Source organism: Pyrgilauda ruficollis, unplaced genomic scaffold (genome assembly GCF_017590135.1).
Source record: "Pyrgilauda ruficollis isolate IOZ18807 unplaced genomic scaffold, ASM1759013v1 scaffold52, whole genome shotgun sequence".
Classification (NCBI taxonomy): Eukaryota; Metazoa; Chordata; class Aves; order Passeriformes; family Passeridae; genus Pyrgilauda; species Pyrgilauda ruficollis.
In genome coordinates, this window is record NW_024526822.1 from 658559 (window position 1) to 680804 (window position 22246).

General features: G+C 48.8%; 1 protein-coding gene across 1 annotated transcript; it reads right to left on the reverse strand.

Annotated features, from left to right (window-relative positions):
• Positions 1 to 760: 760 nt before the first annotated feature.
• Positions 761 to 20796, reverse strand: KCNJ5 (potassium inwardly rectifying channel subfamily J member 5). Its single transcript, XM_041480621.1, has 3 exons — positions 20408 to 20796; positions 11844 to 12790; positions 761 to 1521 (listed from the first exon to the last, which is right to left on the reverse strand). The coding sequence occupies exons 2-3, from the start codon at positions 12781 to 12783 to the stop codon at positions 1184 to 1186; spliced, it is 1278 nt and encodes a 425-aa protein (XP_041336555.1). The 5' UTR covers positions 12784 to 12790; positions 20408 to 20796; the 3' UTR covers positions 761 to 1183.
• Positions 20797 to 22246: the final 1450 nt, after the last annotated feature.

Here is a 22246-nt window from a genome sequence, read left to right on the forward strand (position 1 = left end):
AAAGAACTCCTGCATATTATGTATTCCTCATTTTATTTTATTAAAGAAGTAATTCTGCAGGTAGCCTGTATTTTCCACCAAAGTTTTAGGAGCAAGGGAAGAGATTTTCCCCAAAAAGGCCATTTTTTTTTCCGTGCTGTTGAAATTTGTGGAAATATTTTATCTCACAGATTGCTTTTCTTCATTCCTTTTCTGGATGAGACAATCCTCTTTGGGAAATCTGGTTCTCTGCCTCTTTCTAAAGATCAAAATTGTTGGCTTCAGTTACGTCAGTGTGTTCCCATTAGCTGCAGGAACATCAGCACTTCAACCTTTATTTTAAATATGTGCTTTGCAGAAAAGCAGCAAATTTTGCAAACTGCCACTTACCCAGTCTCCCTACTCCAGAGCCTCTGAAATTCCAGAACATTCCAACCCCCAGGGGACCACGTCCTTTGTTTTAAATCATCAAATCATCAATTACAACTGCAACTGGGACATTCAGGCCAGGAAAAAACCTTCACTGGGGCGAAATCTAAACTTGCTCTGACCATGGGTAGCCTATGAAATGTGTCAGAGATTCCATGAAAAGAGTACACAAAACACTTCAGCTGGAGAAGACAAAACATTGGATAAACATGTTAAAGGTCTGCAGGGAAAGGTGTCCTGCTCATATCAGACATTTTGTAGGAAATAAATCCCAATGGCTGTGATCCTGGAAGCAAACAGTAACATTTGTTTGTAAAATTCATGAAGGCAAAACACTTCACTACATAGCAGGGAGGTTTTTACCTTTTCTTTTAATTTAGCTGGAACAATGTCTACAATACATTGACTCACAAGTTAAGTGAAGGTATGAAACCACATTCTTCATACTGAGACATTCTGGACTGGTCAAACACCCTGGCAAGAGGGGCAGAGTTCTGCACGTCCAACGAACACTGTTTGAAACAACCAGCGGTGGGAATTTCGGTTTTGACAGTGATGAGAAGAGAGGGCCTTGTCCGTGGAGATCAAGATGCTTTGCAGAGGAGGGCAAAGCTCAGAGCCTCAGGGAAAGGGAGGGGAACTGAGGCACGGTGCAGTGCAGTGACTCCCAGGACGAGCAGCAGGACATGAACCCCAGCTCTGGCTCCGGGGGTCCTGGCTGGCCGGTGCAGTGTCCCAGCAGGGTGCGGGTGGCTGTGCTCCAGCGGCTCCGGGGTTATACAGGCACCTCTTCCTTCCCCTCTCCCGCTGTCCCATTGGCTCCGCTCAGTCCCGCCGGCTCCCTGCCTTCCTCCTCTTCCTCCTCCTCCTCCTCCTCCTCGGCTGTCCCTGTGTCCCGCCCCAGGCTGGGCAGGGGCCCGAGGAGCTGCCCTTCCCGGCGGGACTGGGCCAGCTCCTTGGCACAGCACACGGGCGTGTGGGTCTCGTAGGTGCTGTGGAAGCTGTTATAGTCCACCTCGTAAAAATCCTTCTCCAGGGTGAGCACGGGGGTGAAGCGGTGTCCCCACAGCACCTCGGTGTCCATGTAGGAGCTGCGAGCCTGGCAAGTCATCCCTGGGTGGAAAGAGAGGGATGTTAGAGGCAAAGCTTCCTTAGTGCTCACCCAACCACGCCTGGCACTTGAAAGCACTTCTGTGTCATTTCCATACCTGATTGCTCTGGGACACAGAGAAGTCTTGGCTTAATAAGCCTCACAAAAGCCTCTATCATGAACAAGCTGAGTACCCAGAGGGAAAGGGATGCATTCGCCTCGGCATCTTCCACCTCCTGAACCTCGTGCTTAGGGGTTTGCAGGCTCCAAGCAGCTTCTCTGTGCCTCCCCCTGCTCTGCTGAGGGGCTGTTTCTGTGCCTGACATAAACAGGTCCTGGTGGATCCTGCTGGAACAACCCCCAGTCCTGCAAGTGCTGCCTCAGCCCCACACAGCCCAGAGCGCAGGGACCCCCTGCCCTGCCCTCCTCCGGGCTGGCACCATCCCTACTTCTCTGCAGCAGTGCCACAATTCCCTGTGCATTAGTGCCACAATTCCCCCTGCATTAGTGCCACGATTCTCCTGCAGCAGTGCCACAATTCCCTGTGCAGCAGTGTCACAATTCCCCCTGCATTAGTGCCACAATTCCCTGCGCATTAGTGCCACAATTCCCCTGCAGCAGTGCAACAATTCCCCATGCTTTAGTGCCACAATCCCCCTGCATTAGTGCCACAATCCCTCTGCATTATTGCCACAGCTCCCTGTGCAGCAGTGCCACAATTCCCCATGCATTAGTGCCACAATTCCCCTGCAGCAGTGCAACAATTCCCCATGCTTTAGTGCCACAATCCCCCTGCATTAGTGCCACAATTCTCCTGCAAGGGACATTAAATTCACCCAACACAGCTGCACACACCTGGATGCTCAGCCCAAAGGTGAGGGGTTCCCAACCCAGCTGGCTTTGAATCCCCAGGAGGGTTCAAGCCCTGGGTGCTGCTGGGCTGTGGTTTGAATGAACCGTGGCTCACAGGAACTGGTATTTGTCAAGCTGCTCCTCAGCCCCATGGATCAGAGTTTATTTACTTTGAAAAAGTTTAAAGAGAAGCTCTGCAGAGTAGGGACAAGCACACCTGTGAGGAAATCCTCTTGGAATCACCCCCCGGTGTCAAGGCTGTTTTCTCTTCCAAACATTTTTCTTCTCTTTTTCCTAATTATGCTTCGATTTTGGGATTAATTTCCAGTGAAAAGCTAACCTCACAAAGTTCTCCCACAGTTCTCTCATAGAGGGTGAGGGATTGGCCTGACTGGAATAGATTCAAAACATGCACTTGATCCAGTTTCTGGCCAATACTTGCAAGTCTAATTCCTGCAGCCCAGAGCACAGGGACAGAAATCTAAAGTAATGCATAGGGAGAAAAAATCTCAGTGTCAGATGCTTCAGGGAAGAGCATATCACATATTCTCACTCTGTGAGCTCAGAAGTGACTGAAATCTCAGAGCACTCAGAAAACCCCTTTCCTTTAAAAAAAACCCCCACCTTTGTGAAAAGAGGAATATTTTGTTCTTATAATTGCTACAGACCATTAAAAGACACCCACACAGGCAAGTTCTCTGCAAAGCTGAAAGCCTCTTAGTGCTTTCCATGGTTTAAAGTCACCAGGCCAGGAGTATTTTGTTCCTTGAAAGGGGAAGAGAGGTGACACACACAGAGTGCTGAGACATCTGCAGTTCTGTAGCACAGGCTGCAAACCCAATCCTTCCCCTCAAGAAGATCTGCAGGAGTGTTTGCTTCTGGGCAGGAACAACAAGTACAGCGTTAGTCACAGTGTTCCAGCGTGCCTGCTTCCTGGGCTGGAAGGAACTGGGAAGTGCAGAGGCTGCCATGAGAAACACAGCCAGGGAATGAAAATCACCCCAAGTGCTGCTGCCTTCAGGAGAAGCTCTGTGGAAGTTCAGCATCTTGTCAGGAAACGCAGCTTTTGCTTTACAGCTAAGGAACAGGGTGAGACCACTCCTGCCTTTGGTGGCTCTGCCATGTGCAGCATCACCAGCCGTGGGGTGAGGAGGGTCAGCCCTCCTGCCCTGGGCCAGCTGGAAGCCCCAGGAGCGCTGCTGGTTTCCCAGTCCTGGTACAGGTTTTGCCAGGGGAGCTGTGTTACAGGCACTGATCCCACGCTGACCTCCCTGGGCAAGGGCTCTCATTCCTGTTGTCTGGGGGATCAGGGCTGCAGGGCTAATCCCATTTCCTGGTGCTGCCTCATGCCCCAGGAGGCTGGAAACCAGCAGCTGGCTAAAATAAACCAGTCCTTTTCCCCTTGTACAGAGTTGGTTTGGCAACAGAAATCCCAAAGGCCTCCAAGTGCCTCCTCCAGAGCCAGCAAGGAGAGCAGGAGAGGAGACCCTGCAAGCTCGAGGATCAATCCTGTGGATGAATCAGCTGATTCTTATCCTGCTTTTCCAAGTGCTGCATCAAGGTACCATCAAGGAGTCTCCAGGGCAAAGATGGGGTGTCCTTGTGAAATGTGGGGGCCTGGAGCTCTCTGAGGGAACTCCTGCCTTATAATCCAGGTCTGAAATAGCTCCTTCCCTGAGGGAGCACCTGAGTGAACCTGAGCTCCTGGGACACCGTCCCAGTCCTGCTCTAAGTATTCAATTAGGGCAGGAACAATGGAAAGCTTTCAGCAAGCAAACACTGCTGCTGCCAGCTTCCTGCAGGAGCTGCTTTCTGTAACCCCAGGGGGACACTGAGCCAGCACAATAAGACAACTTGTAATTGCTCCATAATCCCATTCAAATATTCCTTTTTAGCACATGTGCAGTGGTGTTTAATTGCGTGGGGACACACTGCTTGGCAACTCCCACATCACCCAGTAAACAACACCATTGTCTCTGCTTCAAATTCCATTAAGTGCCTGCTTTGCAGGCTGCCCTGTGCTCTCCAGCCTGGTTAATTAATGCATCTGTAATGTCCCTAGCTAATTATTGCCTCTGTGACTGCGCAAAGATGACAGAAGAGGTGTGGAAACAATAAACCTTGTTTTTATTAAGAGCACATGGATGCAGCCACTTGCCACTGGAACACAACATGTGCCCTCTGTGCTCAGAATATCCCAGTGCCACCCTGCAGAGGGGCACAGCAACCCCCAGACTCAGACCCCTGTGTATCCCTGAAAAAATCACCTGTTTCACTGCACAATTCTGGTTTATCTGAGCCTGTGGGATGTCTTGGGTATAGGGAATCATTTGCCATATGCTCCCATCCATCAAGTAGAATCAGAATTCAGAATATCCTGAAGTGGAGGGAAGCCACAAGGATCACCAAGTGCAACTCCTGGCTGCAAATACACCCAGATCTGGGTACCACACCAACTGTGACATTACTGCTCTTCTACATCAATCATGCAGCCCTGAAGCACTGACACTTTGGAGAACATAAGAACTCAAGAAAGGTTCCAGACCCTCCGAATTTCTTGCAGAATTAACCATAGCATCTATGGCCCCAGTAAAGGCTGTTAATCCTTTCCTTAAAGAATGTATAACTACACATTTTGGGTTTTAACGGTGCAGATATAGAGAAGTGGTATTTGGGGGTTTCATTTAAATAAACTTCATGTCAAAAGAATACAGAATCCCAGAATGGCTTGGGTTGGAAGGGACATTAAACATTGACACCTTCCCCTACCCCAAGCAGCTCCAAAGCCCCAGTGTCCAACCTGGCCTTGGACACTGCCAGGATCCAGGGGCAGCCACAGCTGCTCTGGGCACCCTGTGCCAGGGCCTGCCCACCCTCACAGGGAACAATTCCTAATTCCCAATATCCCATCCATCCCTGCCCTCTGGCAGTGGGAGCCATTCCCTGTGTCCTGTCCCTCCATCCCTTGTCCCCAGTCCCTCTCCAGCTCTCCTGGAGCCCCTTCAGGCCCTGGCAGGGGCTCTGAGCTCTCCCTGGATCCTTCTCTTCTGAACAATGCCTTTCCTCATAGGTGCGCTGCTCCATCCCATCATCTTCATGGCCCTATATCCTCATTTTCCTTCTTTCAGTCCAAGTAGATGTACTTGAATTCATAGACATACATTTTTCAACTCTATCCTATTTTAAGGGGTTGTAAGACCATTAGAAGTTTCATTTTCTCCTAAACAATCTGGTTTAAAATGAAAAAGTATGTTTAATATAAATGTGTGCAGCCTGTCTGTTGAGGAAAACATGAAATGATATGAGAAATCTTCAGATGCCAACTTTTAGTTGCAGCTTTCTCATCTCTTAATGCAGCAGCTCAGCTTCATGCTGCAAACAAAACTCTGTTTTAATAGAAACCAGAGATAAAACTTGTTTGAAGTTAGAAGTAGATGCACCAAGTTTTCAGTAAAGCTAGAACCAGTTCCAGGATTTATGGATGCTGGAGACCAGGGCACTGTGTCCTGGTTTCAAGTTGTGCAATAAGCATTGCACAGAGACTTAATGCTCATTTCATTACAGCAGAATCCTAAGAAGTGGATATTTCGTCTGTGGGTTGGAGCCACAGATCAATAACAGAGCTGTGCCTGCTCCTGCTCAAGGCAGCCAGGGATGCTCCCTAAACAGCCCCTCTCTGCTTCCCAGCAGATGAAACATCCAGAGCAGACTGTGATGTGTATTAAAGCCGGTGTCTTATCACATCTGAGAGCAGAGCAAACGCCGGGGTGTAAAACAAGTGCCAGGAACTCTGCAATAGGTCTTTGCTGTCATCACAACCAGTTAGCAAAGAGCTGGAATGTCTGAGCGTGCTGACAAGGAGCGGGAGGAGCCGGCTCAGCACGGGCTGATCCTGCTGCTCCTGCCCTGGAGCACAGCCTGGGCTGGGAAGGGGACAGTGCTCCCTGTGCCCGGGTAAACCAGACCTCACCACCCCAAATCTGCAGCTGCAGCTGCTTGGGTGCCACCAAAGGCTCTCTCCTGCTGTTGGAGATGCTGATTTTTGGCAAACATCCCATCCCAGGTGACCTCAGTTAATGGGAGAGCACGGGGGGACACAGAGGGTGCTTTGCCAACCCCAAATCTCCCCAGGTTCCATGGGATCCCATCCCCAGCAGAAGTGAACCTTCCAGTGCTGCTCCCTGGCCTGAAGCTCCTCAGTGGGCAGAGATAGCCCAGCCCCTGGGGCTGTCAAGACAACATTTTTCATCAGGCTAAAATTAACAGTGCTCATTGAAATGCCAGGGAGCTCAGTGATTATCTGCTGGGAAATGTCATGTGCCTGCCTGGGCTGGGCCAGATCTGCTCGGCCCCCTGGGACACAGGCCCTGCTGGCAGTGATCTCCCTCTCTGCCCTCCTCTGCCCATTCTGTTGTGCCCAGGATGATGTTTTTCCTTCTCCTGGATGCTCTGAAGCTGTGGAACAACCACTGCCCAGGAGCTGATGGCCTCGGAGGTGCAGTGCCAGTGATGGAAGTTTACGGGTGGCAAGGAAGAGGCATAAAAAATTTAAGTTTTATTGCTGTAATTAAGCAATATGTGTCCTTCAATTTGCATTAGCATATGGTAAGTTGTAAAAGTTATTAGTCCCTCTATGTTAATTAAGAACACTGTAACATCTAAATAGTCAATGTTCTTCCAGCTTGAAAAGGAATATTAGAAGGTAGGAGCATGGTCCTCCAATTATTTGTGCTTGTCTCCTTTAGAGGACATGGCTGGGCTTGATTCACTTTGATATTTATGCCAGAGGAGAGTAATAGGATTTTAATTTATCTGAATGCTCTCCAGGCATGCAAAACCTCCTAGGCACTGGGAAAAAATATAATAAAAGGACTTTAAGATGTAAAGACCTTGGATTCAATTGCCACATCTCCAGCAGGCCCAGTCTGAGCCAAGCTCACACCAGGTAACTTGTTTAGGGCTTACAGCAACTGCAGAGGCTCCTCAGACACCACTGCCAGCCTCTGCCTCCAGAGGACAGTCCAGCTCACGAACACAATGACCTGAGACATCTCTTCCTGTCATTTTTTAGGCAGTGTCTGTAACACTTCTGAAAGATTCTCCTTGCAGAAAACTTATTTATATGCAAAATGCAAAGCAACACAAGATAACCCAAACCAGATGATGAATGCCCAGAAACTCCATTCAGTAATTTCACCCTTCCTTTGTGCTCCCATGAAAATCATGATTAATTTCAGCATATCTTTTGTTGTGACTACTCCATTTGGCCCTACATTTACAGCCAGGAAACTGTACTCTGTCCTCTGCAAAGGTGGATAAATTGAAGTGTGAAAAGTCTGCTGTTTGCCTACACTCCCACAGGGACAGGATGGGTTAATTACTTCTAATCATTAAATCCCTTTTTATCACACTGACTCTAAGCCAGAAAAATATATACCTGTACTTACATAAGAGTTCATTAAAACTTCATTTAGTGACTGGACTAATCAGGCATCTGGAGTGTTTCTTGTGCCTTATTTAATTGTGCTGGGAAAAAGAGGCAATGAAGACCAGGAAGGACCAGGAGTGGAGTAACAAGCTCTGCTGCCTCCGTGCCCAGGGAGCAGCAGTGCTGGATGCTGTGCCCAGGGAATGAGGGCAGCAGGCAGCCACGGAAAAAGCAGCATTTGGATCAGGATTTGGATAACTGCCAGCAAATAGCAGAGGAAGGGTAAAGCTGCAAGAGAAGAGAAGCCCTTCAAATTACCTGCCAGGATGTCTTATAGGATATGCAGAGTGTGTCAGCACATGCAGCGAAGGCTTACAGAGAAAAACAGTATTTTAAAAAATCGGACTTGCTAATGTTCCCTAACCAGATCAGCCAAATGCTTCATCACAACCCAGCTGATTGCACCACGTGGGAGGGGGGCCCGGACCTCCCCTGCTCTTCCCTGTCCCAGCAGCTTTTAAACACTGTTCAGTTTGGGATCAGCAGGGAAAGGGCAGCAGCTTTGGCCAGCAGCAGCAGGAGCTGCTTCACCAGGGTGGCCCTGAGATTTTGAGGAGCAGAGAGACAAGGAAAGCAAAAATGTATTCACTGTGCAAACAGACTTTCCACCTTTGCTTTGTTCCCTTTTATTGCAAGTTAGATTTGTGGCAGCTGATGTTGACAAGAGTCCCTTTCAGATAAGGCAAAGATAAGGAATTCCCTGAAGGAAAGCCTGTGCCCAGCTCACCAGGAGCACTGGGGGTGATGCTGCTGCCCCCAGATGCCCACGGAGCCCCCTGGGAGTCTGCACACTTGTCAGCAATATTGATTTTGTCTTGACAGTGCTCGTTTCACCCAGCAGTGACCACAACAGAACTGCCCAGAAACTCACTCTCCCTTTGGCCTTTTCCCTCCGCTCCTTGAGCCGTGCCTCCTCACCCATCCCAAACATCGATGGGCTTGTGCCAGGCTCTGAGGGTCACCCAGTGCAGCAGCCCCGGGTGCCCCACAGCTCTCAGTGCAGTAACACCAGCTTTTTTATCTTTTTCAGCCAAATAAACGCACTGCATTTTAGGCTGGCTGGTGAGCTGCTGTTCTTCAGTGTGCTGTTACTCAGGCCTTTGAAAAGCCAAGGCAACTTGAACACAAAATCTTTGTTTTAAGTCACAGTGTTTCACTTTGTAAAAAACCCAATGACTTGAAGGGTGTGAACTCCTCAGAATTTACTCTACACTTTTCATTTGAAGCTATTTACCATCTTTGCCTTGCACTGGGTCAGAATTAAACTTAAATGTCAGTAAATAGAGCTGCTTGTTTGAGAGGAGACAATGCATTACATTTGTAATATGTGTGTGCCTGGTTAAATCTACGGAAAATAGCTATAAAATCACTGTCCCAAATTATCAGTGAAAAATATCCCCACTTTTAGTCGTGCTTCAGTGTCTGTAGTCGTTGATATGTTGCCAATCACTTTCTGACCTGCTTTCCAAACACCTTATGGAAAGCAGAGCTGTATATTCTGACCAGTGGTACCTCTGAACTCAGGGGGGGTGGAGTCCTCATTTTCCGTAGGGGTTGCTAAGGGAACAAATGCTCTGTTGTATTTTACAGTGCCCTGAACCCAACCAGGCTGTGACAATGTCAGGATTTAACAGAAGTCCTGCTGGGAGTAAATATCACACCACTCCTGAGAGCAGATGGGGCTTGAGCAGTGCCATGGGCAGGGGAGTACCTTAAGAATTTGCTTGGAGCAGATTTTAAAGTGTGGAGGGAGGGATTAATAACCCCAAACTGCTTTGTCAATATTCCCAAGTGTGAGGATGAAGCAGGAAAGCACAAACACTGTCTCTGCAAGCCACTCTTCTTGACACAAAATATCCCACTCCCCTGCTGCCAGAGGTCCCTCAGAGCCATCCCAGCCTCCGAACTGCATCCTGGAATCATCCAAGGTCCACTCAGCTCTGAGTTCATGCAGAATGCCTCCTCCAGCTCCAGGGTGGGACTTCCCAGGCTGCCTTCTGAGCCCAGGGTAATTCATTTCCACAGATGCATGCTCCTTAATATCCTTACAGCCCAGCCTCTGCAATCCCTCTGGGAGAAGAGCCCATTTGTAAGGCAATATTATTCCTCTGCCATGCTTTTAATTCCGAGGTTGTTATTGATAATGACTTCCTCTCACACATCCCCAGCAGAGGCTGAGCCTTCCTGCGAGGAAGGCAGAGCAGCAGGGGCTCAGAGCATTCATAGTGTCACTGTCTGACGAGGAAAGAGGCTTTGGACAAACAAGGAGCTGCATGCCATGCCCAGATTAGGAAGCTCCAGCCTCTAATAAATGTTTAGGCTGCAGAATAAGTCACTGTTACAAATCCTTGCCTTTGATAGTCTTTTCCACCCACCCTTTCCTTTGCCGAGTCTCTACAATGCTCTGCCAGGGAAAAGCGTTTCCCTGGACATGCCAGGTGAATTCCACTTGCACAGCACATATTCCAGCCCCAGTGGAATGTAATTTATCCATCACCTCCCATCAGCTCTGTTTGGGAAAGTCAGCCACTGCTGATCACCTAAAGGGAGACTCTGGGATATTGAATTACGTCTCTGGACAGCTGCCTTTGGGAGCAAAGGTTTGGGATACAGGAATTTGAGAAATTTTTCTTCCTCGGGTTGTGGTAACTAATGAGCAAATCTCCAGGAGGGGATAAAATTAACAGTCAGCAAGGGGCAGAATCTGTGAGACAGAGCGCTGACACCACTGAGTACTTGTAACAAGCTGAAAACCCCTGCTAATGACTCAGAGAGAACCTCATTGAGATGGAAAACAAAATCCAACCACCACCCACAGGAAAACTCTGGTCTCATAACTGAAATCCTGAAACACCAAAGGGGAAAACTGCTTATAAAAGCTTTTTTTGCATCTCTGGCTTTGTTTGTCCATCTTCAGCCAGCAGTTCTCTCCTCGGAGTTGCCTGCAGTCCTCTCCCCCTGCAGACACTGATTCCATCAAGGCCTTCTGCCCACCCCAGGCTGGAAAACCCTGCCTGGAAGGCACCTGAGCATCTCAGGGGCTTGGACACACTCGCTGTGCCGCAAGTGCAGCAGGAAGAGCTGCCAGCTCCTCCCCAAACCTGGAGCAAAGGGATTCATGAGTGGAAATGACCCACGGCAATGACTGCCAGGTGCAGCCAGAGCTCCTGTGGGAGATACCTGTGGGAAGGAGCCTCTGTGCCCATCCCTCCCTCAGCTGCCTTCCCCACGCAGTGGAAAGCTGAGCGTTATCCCTTTTCCAGAGTCACTATAGACAGACACAGAATTCTTTCATCTCTGCCACAAACACACCCCCAGGAGAAACTGGGAATGGGCTGAGGATATCTCCTAATCTCCCATTACCCAGCTTTGTCTGAGCTGTTAAGCAGCTGCAGGGCTGCAAGAGTCACAAAAGCAGTTTCTGTATTTTTCCTCTTTGAGCTCCTTCTGGGAATGTGTGTCCTGCACCACGTGCAAGTCATTCAGCCTCAGCACGTGCTGCTTTATGGGATACAGTGAGACTTGGGCACTTCATAGCCCCCTTTAAAATCAACACTACAGCAGTACCTAAAATAGCACAGTTACAGCCAATCTTTAATACAGAGAAGAAATGGGAGAAGATTTGCACCATGAATTTTGATCACAGGAAACAGGACCACCACAGACCAAGAATTCCTTTAATACATTGCTTTTTTCTCCTGTGGATCAGTTCTAAGTGATTATGAGAGCTCCAGGACTAACCCCTTCACCTCAATCCCAGACTTATAAAAGAGGGTGAAACACTACAAAAAAGAGGGTGAAACCCTACAGCATGAGCTAAAGGCCCGATTTTTCACTGCTGGTTATCTCAGATGCCCCACCTGAGTCAGGCACTACCCAAGAACATACCTCACTGTGCTCCCAGTCCAGGTAACATGGACAGTGAAATCCTGATGCCAAACTGCCCACAATGCTTTGTGCCCCTGTCCTCCTCAAAACAGTGACTGATTGCTCACAGGTCCTTACCTGTGGCTTCCACCATTCCTTCCAGGATGACCACAATCTCAAACTCCTCTTTCTCCAGCTGGGTGCGGGACATCTCCCAGAAGGGGCTTTTCTCATTGATCTCATGTGAGATGATGAGAGGGGACACCAGGAACAACCTGTCGTCTCCGGTGTCGAATCCCACGTTGATGTCCGTTTGATTCAGGGGAATAAACTCTCCTTCTTTGGTCTGTTTGGACTTAATCAGTTTGGCTCGAATGGAAGCCTCGACAATGTGGGAATTGCGGAGGTCCCCGACCCGGAACATGAGGCAGAGCTTCTCATCCCTCATGGAAATGACAGCGTTGTTGGAGAACATGAGGGTCTCCGCCCTCTTCTTTGGTTGGCTGATCTTGACGAACATGCATCCCACCATGAAGGCGTTGACGATGGAGCCCAGGATAGCCTGGACCAGGAGCAGCACGATGCCCTCGGGACACTTCTCCGTGATGACCCTGTGGCCGTACCCGATGGTCGTCTCGGTCTCGATGGAAAACAGGAACGCCGACACGAATCCGCTGAGGTTTTCAACGCAGGGGATCCAGTTCTCGTCCTCCAGATGGTCCAGGTCTCCCCGGATGTAGGCAATGAGCCACCAGATGAACCCAAAGAACAGCCAGGTGATGGTGTAGACCATGGTGAAGACCAGCAGGTTGAAGCGCCACTTGAGGTCCACCAGGGTGGTGAAGAGGTCGCTGAGGTACCGGTAGGTCTCCTGGACGTTCCCGTGGTGCACGTTGCACTTGCCGCTCTTCTCCATGTACCGCTGCCGCGGCTTCTTGCCCTCGGTGGAAATGAGCCGGGTCCTGTCCGTGGCGATGGGGACGTCATCCCGAGCCTGCTTGGGGATCTTCTTGGGCTCCCGGGATGTGACCCCGATGTCCATGTCCTGGTTCATGAAGATCCGGGAATCTCCAGCCATGGCTGGGCTGCACAACAAACAAAGACAGTTTCAGGCAGAAGGCAAAGAGAAAAAAGCCATTTTGTTTCACTGTCTGGACCATCAGGACGTTGATTTTGGAGGGCTCACACTTCTCCCACGACAGCCACTTGTTAAACGCAGCCCTGCAGTGACCCAGAATTAAAGACTGATTTATCACACACACAGGCCCTTCAAACATCAGCAGGGTGATGGGCACGCTGTGGGAGCGTGGAACACTTAAACCTTGGAACATTTTGGGGCTTTCTTTTTGTCCTTAGATTTTTTTACACATCAAATTTGCTTGAGATCACAACTCAGAACAAAGATACATCAATAACTTTTCAGGAGGGACTGGAGCTATTTCATGCCTCAGGTTTTGGGTGCATATCAAGAGAAACCTTAGAAATTAAGGGAAAATGCTGAGCAGCACTGTCTACCTAAATCTCACATGAGTCTAAATTATGCATGAAGGCTTCCCTTGCAGTCAGCAGAGAAAGGCATCTCCAGGGATAACTCAGATTTCAGGAGTGCTGAATCACCTTCTGGAAGTTTATTCGTGAGCCTGGGCTTTAAACATGAAATAAACATTTAATTGAGCATCTTGAATCCCACGTGTGAGGGTGTGATGAATCCAGGCCTGCTGTTAATGAGATCTATCATTAGAGAGCTCACCCCTTTGCTCCACCTGACATAAGACAAAATCACTGGGCACTTTTAGGAATGCATCAGAGCTATTAAAAAGCCCACTGTCGACATTCAGAGTAATGCTTACCAGGATACAAATAAATAACACGAGATGAGGGTGGCAATGCTGTCTGCCAGTTCCAATGTAACATCCTGTTTACAGAGATGATTAGATACTCCTTTAAAAAATGAGAGTCTTGACTCTGGATGCAGGGCACAGACAAAACCTCTGTCAAAGACTACCTAAGGAGCCTTAGGGATATCAAAGATAGAACAGCAATATTTTCTATGGCGCTCATTCCCTGTATTGTCCTCTGCAAATCCTATTAAAACCTAACTAAATCTATTACTGCTCCCTCTGTCTTTAATCTTCTTATGTGCCTGTGAATGAGAAGAGGTGTAGAGATACAATTAAGAGTATCTTGGGAGAGACAATTTTTAAGACCGAACAAAGTAGCTCCATCTTTTCGGTATTAAAAAGCACAAAGGGTGGGCGGGAAGGAAGCAGAGGCAGGATGAAGAAACGAAGCAACAAATTTTCACTTCCATTCGGCTGCAGCCAAGTCTGGTTAATGGCAGAGAACTCCTCGTGGCCCTTGTCTAAGTCACCATCGATCAGTGCTCCAACGAAGCAGCCGGAGCCTGCTGCTGGAACCGGCCCCGCTGGCTCGGCTCCGCAGGGAGCCCAACCATCTGTGCCAGCACAGCCCAGCACTGCTGCCTGCTGCCAGGGCCAGGGCAGGGACTGGGAATTCTTGCTGCTGGGATGGGAAACTGGGGGATCAGGTTTGCCACCTCCCCCTGGACATGGGGTAGATAATCCCAGTGCTGTGGCTCTCTTTCTCCAGCCAGGATTTTGACCCCTGCTCTGTGTCTGTCCCTCCTGAGAGCTGGCTCAGGGTGTATTCACACACGTCCTCAGCTGCTTTTCACTGCCTGCTGCAAGGCAAACCTCCAGACCCGCTGGCCTGGCTCTCTCTGCTCTCTGAGGTTCGTCTCTTTACACGTGTGCAAAGTGCTGCAAGATGCTGAAAACTGTGCAGGGGCACAGCTTGACTCTCACTTCCCAACATGTGAAAGCACATGGCAGAACAATCACACACTTTTCCCCCCTCTTTAATAGGGAAAGAAGCCTCCCCCACTGGAAATCAGGTAGTGAAAAAACTCCTCATTCCTTACAAATAATATTCTTGATGTATGTTTGCATTGATTGATTAATCTAAAATTACTCCATTTGGACTAAAAAGCTGTCATCAATCTAAATGTAAAACCAGGCAAGTGTTGCCTGTTGCTTTCAATTTTAAAAAACTTGTTTTAAAGACAATTTTCTTATAACAGTAAATTTGAAGCTATCACTGGCACCATTGGAGAGAGAACAATCCAGTTCCAGACTTCAATCTAGAGCGGAAGATTACATGTTCTAGATTCACACCAAAGAGACCTTAAAACTTATAACAAAGAACAGAATAGAGGAAAAGCAACCAAAAATCCTAAATCCCTGGAAAGACCACCCTGGTGGAGCAGGTTTGAGGAACTGCCCATTAACGAATGTATGGAGGAACCTTTTTAACTAAAACACTCACAGGGATGGCAACATCTCTGGTGGTGCTACTGATCTCCAGCAACAGCTCAGCTGAAACATCTCTGCAAACCTTCAGGAACACCTTCCAAGTGATCAAGTAAAGCAGAAAAATTCCTGCTGGATAAGAAGTTCACTGACAGCTTCAGTGGCATTACAATTCCTACCAATATTTCATCTTTAAATTTCCTATTGTAGTATGAGCATAACCTCAGCGTGGTTATTAAAAATAATTAAGGATATGAATTTTTGCTTCAGAGTCTTTAAACAGAATGCTCCTGGTTAGCAGTTTGAGCACAGCTTTGGGTGGCTGCACACTATCCAGCTTTCTGCTCCCAATGATTCCGGGGTTTTCTAATTCTGAGCAAATCACTGCTCTTCCTTCTGCCTTAATTCCTCAACAGTAAAATTTGTGATATGGATGTGGAAGGTCTGTGAGATCCCAGGCAGCAGAATCTTCTAGAAAATTTGCTGTCATTCTTTCATGATTTTAACTGCCCTGGGGAACTTTAGCCCAAATGACAAGAGGCTCTGAAAGGAGCAGTGTAACTGGGTAAGGACCTGGTTAACTCTTCCCTGCACAGTGCACAGCCATAAACATCTCTGCCAGATCATGGTAAATTTGTTCGTGCATCTCCCAGAGATTTCAGCTCCAGTCTGTAAATCCCTGCTCCCTCCAGCACAGAGAGCCATGGGGTGAAATGGCCTCTTACAGTCACAGGCACTGTTCTGTTTCTCTGGCATTTGCTGTCTTTGGTTAAACGAGGCCAGGATAATAAAAATGTCACTTCCGTACAAAGCTGCCTTCCTTTAGGACAGGCTACTGCATGAGGAGCTGTGAGTCAGTGCATTATCAGCCTTGCAGAGAGGTTTTTATCAGCCCTGCTGATGCTCAGCTCTGCCCAGATGACACACTCGGGGCAGGCAGTGACATTTAGGGGCTGGGATCTGCTGCACAGGAGTCAGGCTGGGTTGGGTGAGAATCTCCAGGAGACAGTGTTTGGCAGAGCAGCTCCCAGCCCCTCCTGACAGAGCTGGTGTGCTCCTGGCAGGTCCAGCAATTTGCCAGAGACAGCAAGGAGGTCAAAACTATAAAACACTTGAAGAAACTTCTTTCCCTGCTGAACAGGGGGCTTTTTCCATTTAAACAATTGCTGATCTGGCTGCAGTAAATGCACAAATTTCCATGGGGATGGGATTTGACGCTGGAAAGGACCAAACTGGCAGGCAGGTGGAGTTTAAAGACGTGAATCTGTCATCAAGTTTGTGTAAAGGCAGACTTCTTTTTGTTTCTTTTAAACCCAATGCCTGTGTTTTCTCACACTGGGAGAATAATTGAGCAACTGTTCTTTAGCAAACCTCCCACAACTTCCCAGAATTTTTATTCTTTTTCACTTAACCCAATCTCCTTTTTTTGACAGACAATGAGTCCTCTACTTCTCAACAAGCAACCAATAATACTGAACAGAGATTACTGAAAAACCTGACCTGGTTCTGCTGCTGCCTGTTGCCCACACCCCATAAACCAGGTTACTGTGCCCAGGTTCCTCTGGGCCACATAATTCTGCTTTAGGTTACAGTGCTGCAAAGGAATGAAATTCTTAATTGTCAGACAGGAGCAACATAGGGAAGTAGGTGCAGGAATAAAGGAAATTAAAGCAGCAGCACCGAAGAGAATAAAAGCATTGGCTGCTGAAGACTGAGTGCTCATGGGAAGATGGAGGAAGGAGAAGTCTTAGGAGAAGATGGCCTTTGACAATCTGAAGAAAAATGACTTGAGATAGGCTCTGACTGAGGTGGGGCTTTGATTTCCCAGAGAAAGGCATCTTTCCTCCATCCTTTTATCACTGCCTGTGTGTGAGTGGGACTGAGCAGTCAGTTCCACCAGCCTGCTTTTCCACACACATCTGTGCATGCAAGGTGAGGAAAGGCAGGTGGATTTGGGGGAAACCATGGAATGTTCCATCTTTCTGACTGCATATAAATAGAGGTTTGGGGTTTTGGTGGCTGCCTCTTTGGGAAGTGCTTGGGGATCCACAGGTGGAGGGGAGGCTGCAGAAGAGTTGTGCCCTTGAAAGCCAGGGAAAAATTCAAAGACACTGCACAAGAAGGGAGACCTGCGGCACTTCACAAACAAACATTCCAAAGCTCCCTGACTCCAGTAATTGCCTCTCCAAGTGTCACCTCGCTCAGCACTGAGGTGGGAAGGTGCCTCTCGTCTCCTCTGTGAGTTTTGGGTAAGTCTCAGCACCACTTTCCTGGCACTCAGGATGTGACAGCAGATTCCCCTGGGGCTAGAGGCCGCCAGCTCACAGAGATGGGTGGCTGCTGGTTAGCCAGAAGGGCCAGGGTGGCTTTGTGCTTGTCACAGAGCTGGGCTGTGACTGCTCCTGTGTGCCCAGAGTGTCCCTGGCTCAGAATACCCCAACAGAAGGTGCTCAGTCTTTCCAAAGAAAATCTCTCTGGCCAGGGAGCCAATCTGACCCCAAGGAAGGGTTTATGGACATTTGCACTTTGCTTTTACCGTGAGTTACCTCCCAATCCATCCTTCTCCTCTGAGATCCTGGGGCCCTTCCATTGCCAGTTGTGAGGGAGGAACGTGACTCTCCCACTCCCAGAGTATCCAAGTGTTTTACAGCGCTCAGCACAGATATCACGTGCTGTAAAATTTTACGTGTTTTCCAAGAGGCTGGACCAAGGAAGGGCTCAATTTCCCATATTTCAGGATGGGGGAATCACTCACAAAGACACTTAGTTCTTCAACACTCAATTGAGAGTCTGTGGCAGGGCAGGAATTAAATTTAGCTGTTCCAAACTCCTAAATGAGCCCCTGGAATCACTGCAGAACTCTTTCCTCCTTCCCCCACTCCAGCAGCAGGGAATGCAGTCCCTGTCTGCTTCAGGTGTGTCTGAAGACCTCTCTGCAGAGCCTCCACAGCCTGATCCACCAGATGAATAACCCAGCAAGATTATTTCCCAAGCCAACGAAGGCAGTTTCTGTTCTCTCAAATAGCTACAGGTTTCAAATACATTTTTTCCCTTAGCTATGGATTGAAGTTAAAAAAAAAAAAAAAACCCACACGTCACAAGTTCACAGCTGCATTAAATATAATGACTCCAGACCTATTCAGAACAGAGTGGAGAAACAAAACTGATCTTTTTTTACAGAAAAAGAAGATGAAAACTAGAAAACGCTTCTTGAGGCATCATTCAGGCTTTTACAACTTGTTAGAGCATGAGGACTGGAGAATATGGAGTTTCCATAAAATTGGGACTATCTCCTACGGCAGAGTTCCACTGCACAGGAAGGATGGGAGGATTTAATCCATGTAACACCCAGGCAATTCTCTTGTACTTCATTGAATTAAAGACCTTGAGTGTGACTAGTCCCTGAGCAAAGGATGCAACCACAATATTGTGCTCTTAGGTGTTTTCCACGATTTGGAACAGTCAAATGATATTTTCTCTACCAACAACAAATAAAGCCTGGAAATAAATCAATTTGATCCTTCCACCTCCAAGGAAGTGACTGTGCCTGAGGCACTCTGCAGCCTCTCTGTCCCTAGCCTCTCACCCCAGCTCTATTTTAGGGACATCTTATGGTGTCATTGAAAATCTGACCATTGTCTTTCAAGCAGCACAGCTGAACAAAGCCAGGGACACCTTTGTCCTGATCAGACACTCCTGTTTCTCCTGCTCCTGGCTGTTTACTCTGAACAGCAAACACTGAATGTTGAGAAAGCAGAATCTCAGTTCTAGGAGAAAATCCTGCCCCAGGAGCAGCAGTGTTCCCATTCTCCATTGTTTAGGAATTTACCATTGCAGCAACAGAGAATCACTCTGCAATCTGCAGTGGCTTAAAAAAATACAATAAAAAACAAACAAACAAACAAAAAAACCCCAAAACAAACAAACAAACAAAACCACCTAAAAAAAAAACCCCAAAAAACAAAAACAAAACCAAAACCAGTAAAACTTTTTAAAAATACATTAAATTGTTGGACCACTTCACACTTCTGCAGTACCTTGCACCCAAAGAGTTCACTGATGGGTTTACCAAACACAGGCTTTTTTTGCCCCAAGGCCTTCAGCAGTGCTTGAACCCACTGCAGAAAGGGGTCAGAGTGACAGAGGGACAAACTGACCCCACACCAAACTGTTGGACAAGGGCCAGTGCTTGCCCCAAGTATCCAAGTGCCTCTCCTGACCTCAAACCCAACAGAAAATGGGTGACTTAAACAGTGGAGTCTGCAGATTTGCCTTGGAATATTACTCCAAAGCTCTGTTTGCCCTTTTTAATTTTTTTTCCCCACAAATAACTGGGCTGGAACTTTTCAGAGATAGAAAATATTCTGCCACGGGAATCAGGAATTATCCTAATCCTTTATTTCCAACTGGGTAGGAATAGTGAGCCAAAGAACTGAAGCCCAGAAGTGAAATAACCCCCCAGCACAAACACTGCCCCACACACTGCCCCCCTTCTCAGGACTTCTGCTTGGACTGGTCAGAGAACCAGTGAGGAAAGCCAGTTTGGTTTCCCTCCGAGCTCCTCTTCCACAAATCCAAGGTCTACTTTAAAGTAAAAGGGCACAGGAGGAAGGAGCTGCTTGATGAGAATCTCCAAAAGCCAGAGGTAAGTTTTTTGGGACAGGGTCAGTTTCTGCCAGTTCTTGACTGGTTCCTGAAACTGCCTGTTCAAACCCAAGGGAGAGGCTGTGTAAAAGTTAACCTGGTGCTCCCAGCCACCATGTGCTGGCACAAGGAGAACCCCAGGCACCTTTCTGAGTGATGCAACAGGACATTGGTAAAAAAATCAGTCATGCTTTTACCTCCCAGAGCCATAACCCCCGAGGGATTCCCAGCGCACTGCATCCCCTGTCCCTCCAAGGGCTGCATATGCCACTTGTTCATCTGGAGGCTGCACTGCCAGGGCTCTGTAACTCCAAGCTGACTGGCAAGTATCCTAATTATGAAAGAATTTAATCTTGGCTCCAGATAAGGATCATGGAGTCGCTCCATAATTTAGGGCTGCTCACTGATCAGTCTCCCGGTGCCCTTTGCATTCCAGTGATCTCCACTAATCCTGTAACTGAGCAGTTCCTGTTTTTTAATGTCTTTTCGCGCATCACACCTTTAGATCTGACAGTGCTTTTGCCCAAGATCAGCATCCAATCCCTGCCCTCCCAAAGAGTTCCGTGGCAGCTGTGAGTTAGGCAGGAGCCTGTCCACAGCCCACACCCGGGCAGGTTTGGGCACAGGAGCCTGGCATCCCGCTGGCCCAACAGCTCCGCGTTCGTCCCGATCCTCTGCAGCCCGAGAACATCGGGAGTGACCTGGAATAACAAAGGAACCGTAACTTACTCGCTACGAGCGGCTCCGCATCAGTCGCGCCTGGGCTCGGGGGCAGGAGCGGGGCTGGGAGAGGCTGGGGGGGCAGCGGCCGGTCCATGCCATCACCAGGGAGCCGGGCTGCTCCTCGGGGCCCCGGGCTGCCCGCCGCCTCCCTGGCGCTGCCCGCTGGCAGCGAACATTGGCGTGGCACGGAGGCTGCCCACGCCCCTGTCCTGGGTATCCCTGATGTTCCTGCTCGGCTCCGAGCCCTCCGCCGCCGCCGCCGTGCCACTTTTGCCTGCTGTTCGCCCGCCTTGCCCTGCTGTGCCCTCTCCCGTTGCGGGGATCCGCGGCGCTCCCGAGCTTTTGAAGGGCTGGGGCAGAGGGAGGGCGCGGAGGCTGCGAGTGACGGCGCCGTATCTGCTCTCAGTGAGCGCAGGGGCGGGGGGCGAGGGAGGGGTTTGGGCTGCCGGGAGGGAGGGTGGGCAGGCGGGGAGGCGAATCCTTGCCTGGGGAGCTCGGGATCGCAGGAGCTCTGAGCTCGGGAAAGACCTCCGAGCTCCCAGCGAGGGGCTCCGGGCGGCTCCCCCGGGCTCGCCCTTCCCAGAGTGCGGGCTGGGCTGGGCCGGGCCGGGCTGGGCTGGGCCGGGCTGGGCCGGGCTGGGCTGGGTGTGCTGGGTGTGCTGGGCTGGGCTGGGCTGGGCTGGGCTGGGCCGGGCTGGGTGTGCTAGGCTGGCATCCTTCCGGGGCTCTCAGCATCGCACAGACACAGCAGCTCCTAAAGCCGGGAGGAAGGGAGAGCGCGGAAGCCGCGCATTTCACGCTTGTGAAAATCGTCACCAGCACCGTGGAAACTCCACCAGGCTGGACCAGGGACAGTGGGGACACGGGGGAGAGCATGGTTCCATCAGGCTCTGCCATGGTGTTTGCCCTCTGTGGGGTTTGCCGGAGATACAGCCGGTCCCCGGGAGTGCTCTCCAAGTGCTTCAGTGCTTTGCCGTAATTTTTTGTCTTTCTCTTTTTTCTTCTTCTTTTATTTTATTTTTTCCTCTGTCACTGATAATACCACACTGTCTCCCCAGCTTAGTGAACTATTTCCTTTTCTGAAAAGCAAATGTCAGGCCAGCTGCATATCTCAGGCAGATCTGCCTGCTGACTGCAGGTTACCCCCAGGCTTTGTTGCCAGTCCTGTACCCCTGTCCTCCCTAATTCCCTATTCCAGGAGCACACACATTACAGCCCATCAGAAAACCTTTCACAGAAGATTTGTCTGGTCAGGAAAAGAGAATTTACCCAAACCAAAGCACAGTGCAGGATTGTGTGGCTGTTGCTGGAATCTGCAAGCTACTTTTTGTTCTCCTTTAAATGATTTTCAATTTTTTCTTTTTTTTTAAAAGTTACACTATTACTAATAAAATACATCAGCATTGGAATGATATTTATTTTTATTTTCCTACCTAGACATTTTGCAATTTATTATTTGCATTCCTTTTTATTTTTTTTTTTTAACAAGGTAAAAAGGGAACTAATGGAACTTCATGTACATCAGAAAACCTGGGTCTTAACCAGCTTAAATCTAGGCTAAATAACCCCTTATTATGGAGACTAGACTGGGAAAATCAAAGACAGACATGCTGAAGAAAGGGAAATAACCACAGGTTTGAATATTATTAATAGTCATACTGCCCAGGGACTGGGAGAAGAAAGCCCATCTCTATACACACACTCCTTTTATCAGTGCTCTGGTTCTTTCCTGTGGATGTTGGATCTGTCCAGATGGGACAGGAATCTGGAGCCAGACCAAGGATTTCAGCCATCAAAATCAGTTTTGGAGGTGTAATTTTGCTTTTCCACGTGCTAGTTCGTGTT

Excerpts from the sequence above, each read along its gene's own strand:
- KCNJ5 (XM_041480621.1), bottom strand. The coding sequence starts at position 12,783 with ATGGCTGGAGATTCCCGGATCTTCATGAACCAGGACATGGACATCGGG. Across the intron at positions 1,522-11,843 it reads AGGAATGGTGGAAGCCACAG|GGATGACTTGCCAGGCTCGC; the intron begins GTAAGGACCTGT and ends CTTTCCACCCAG.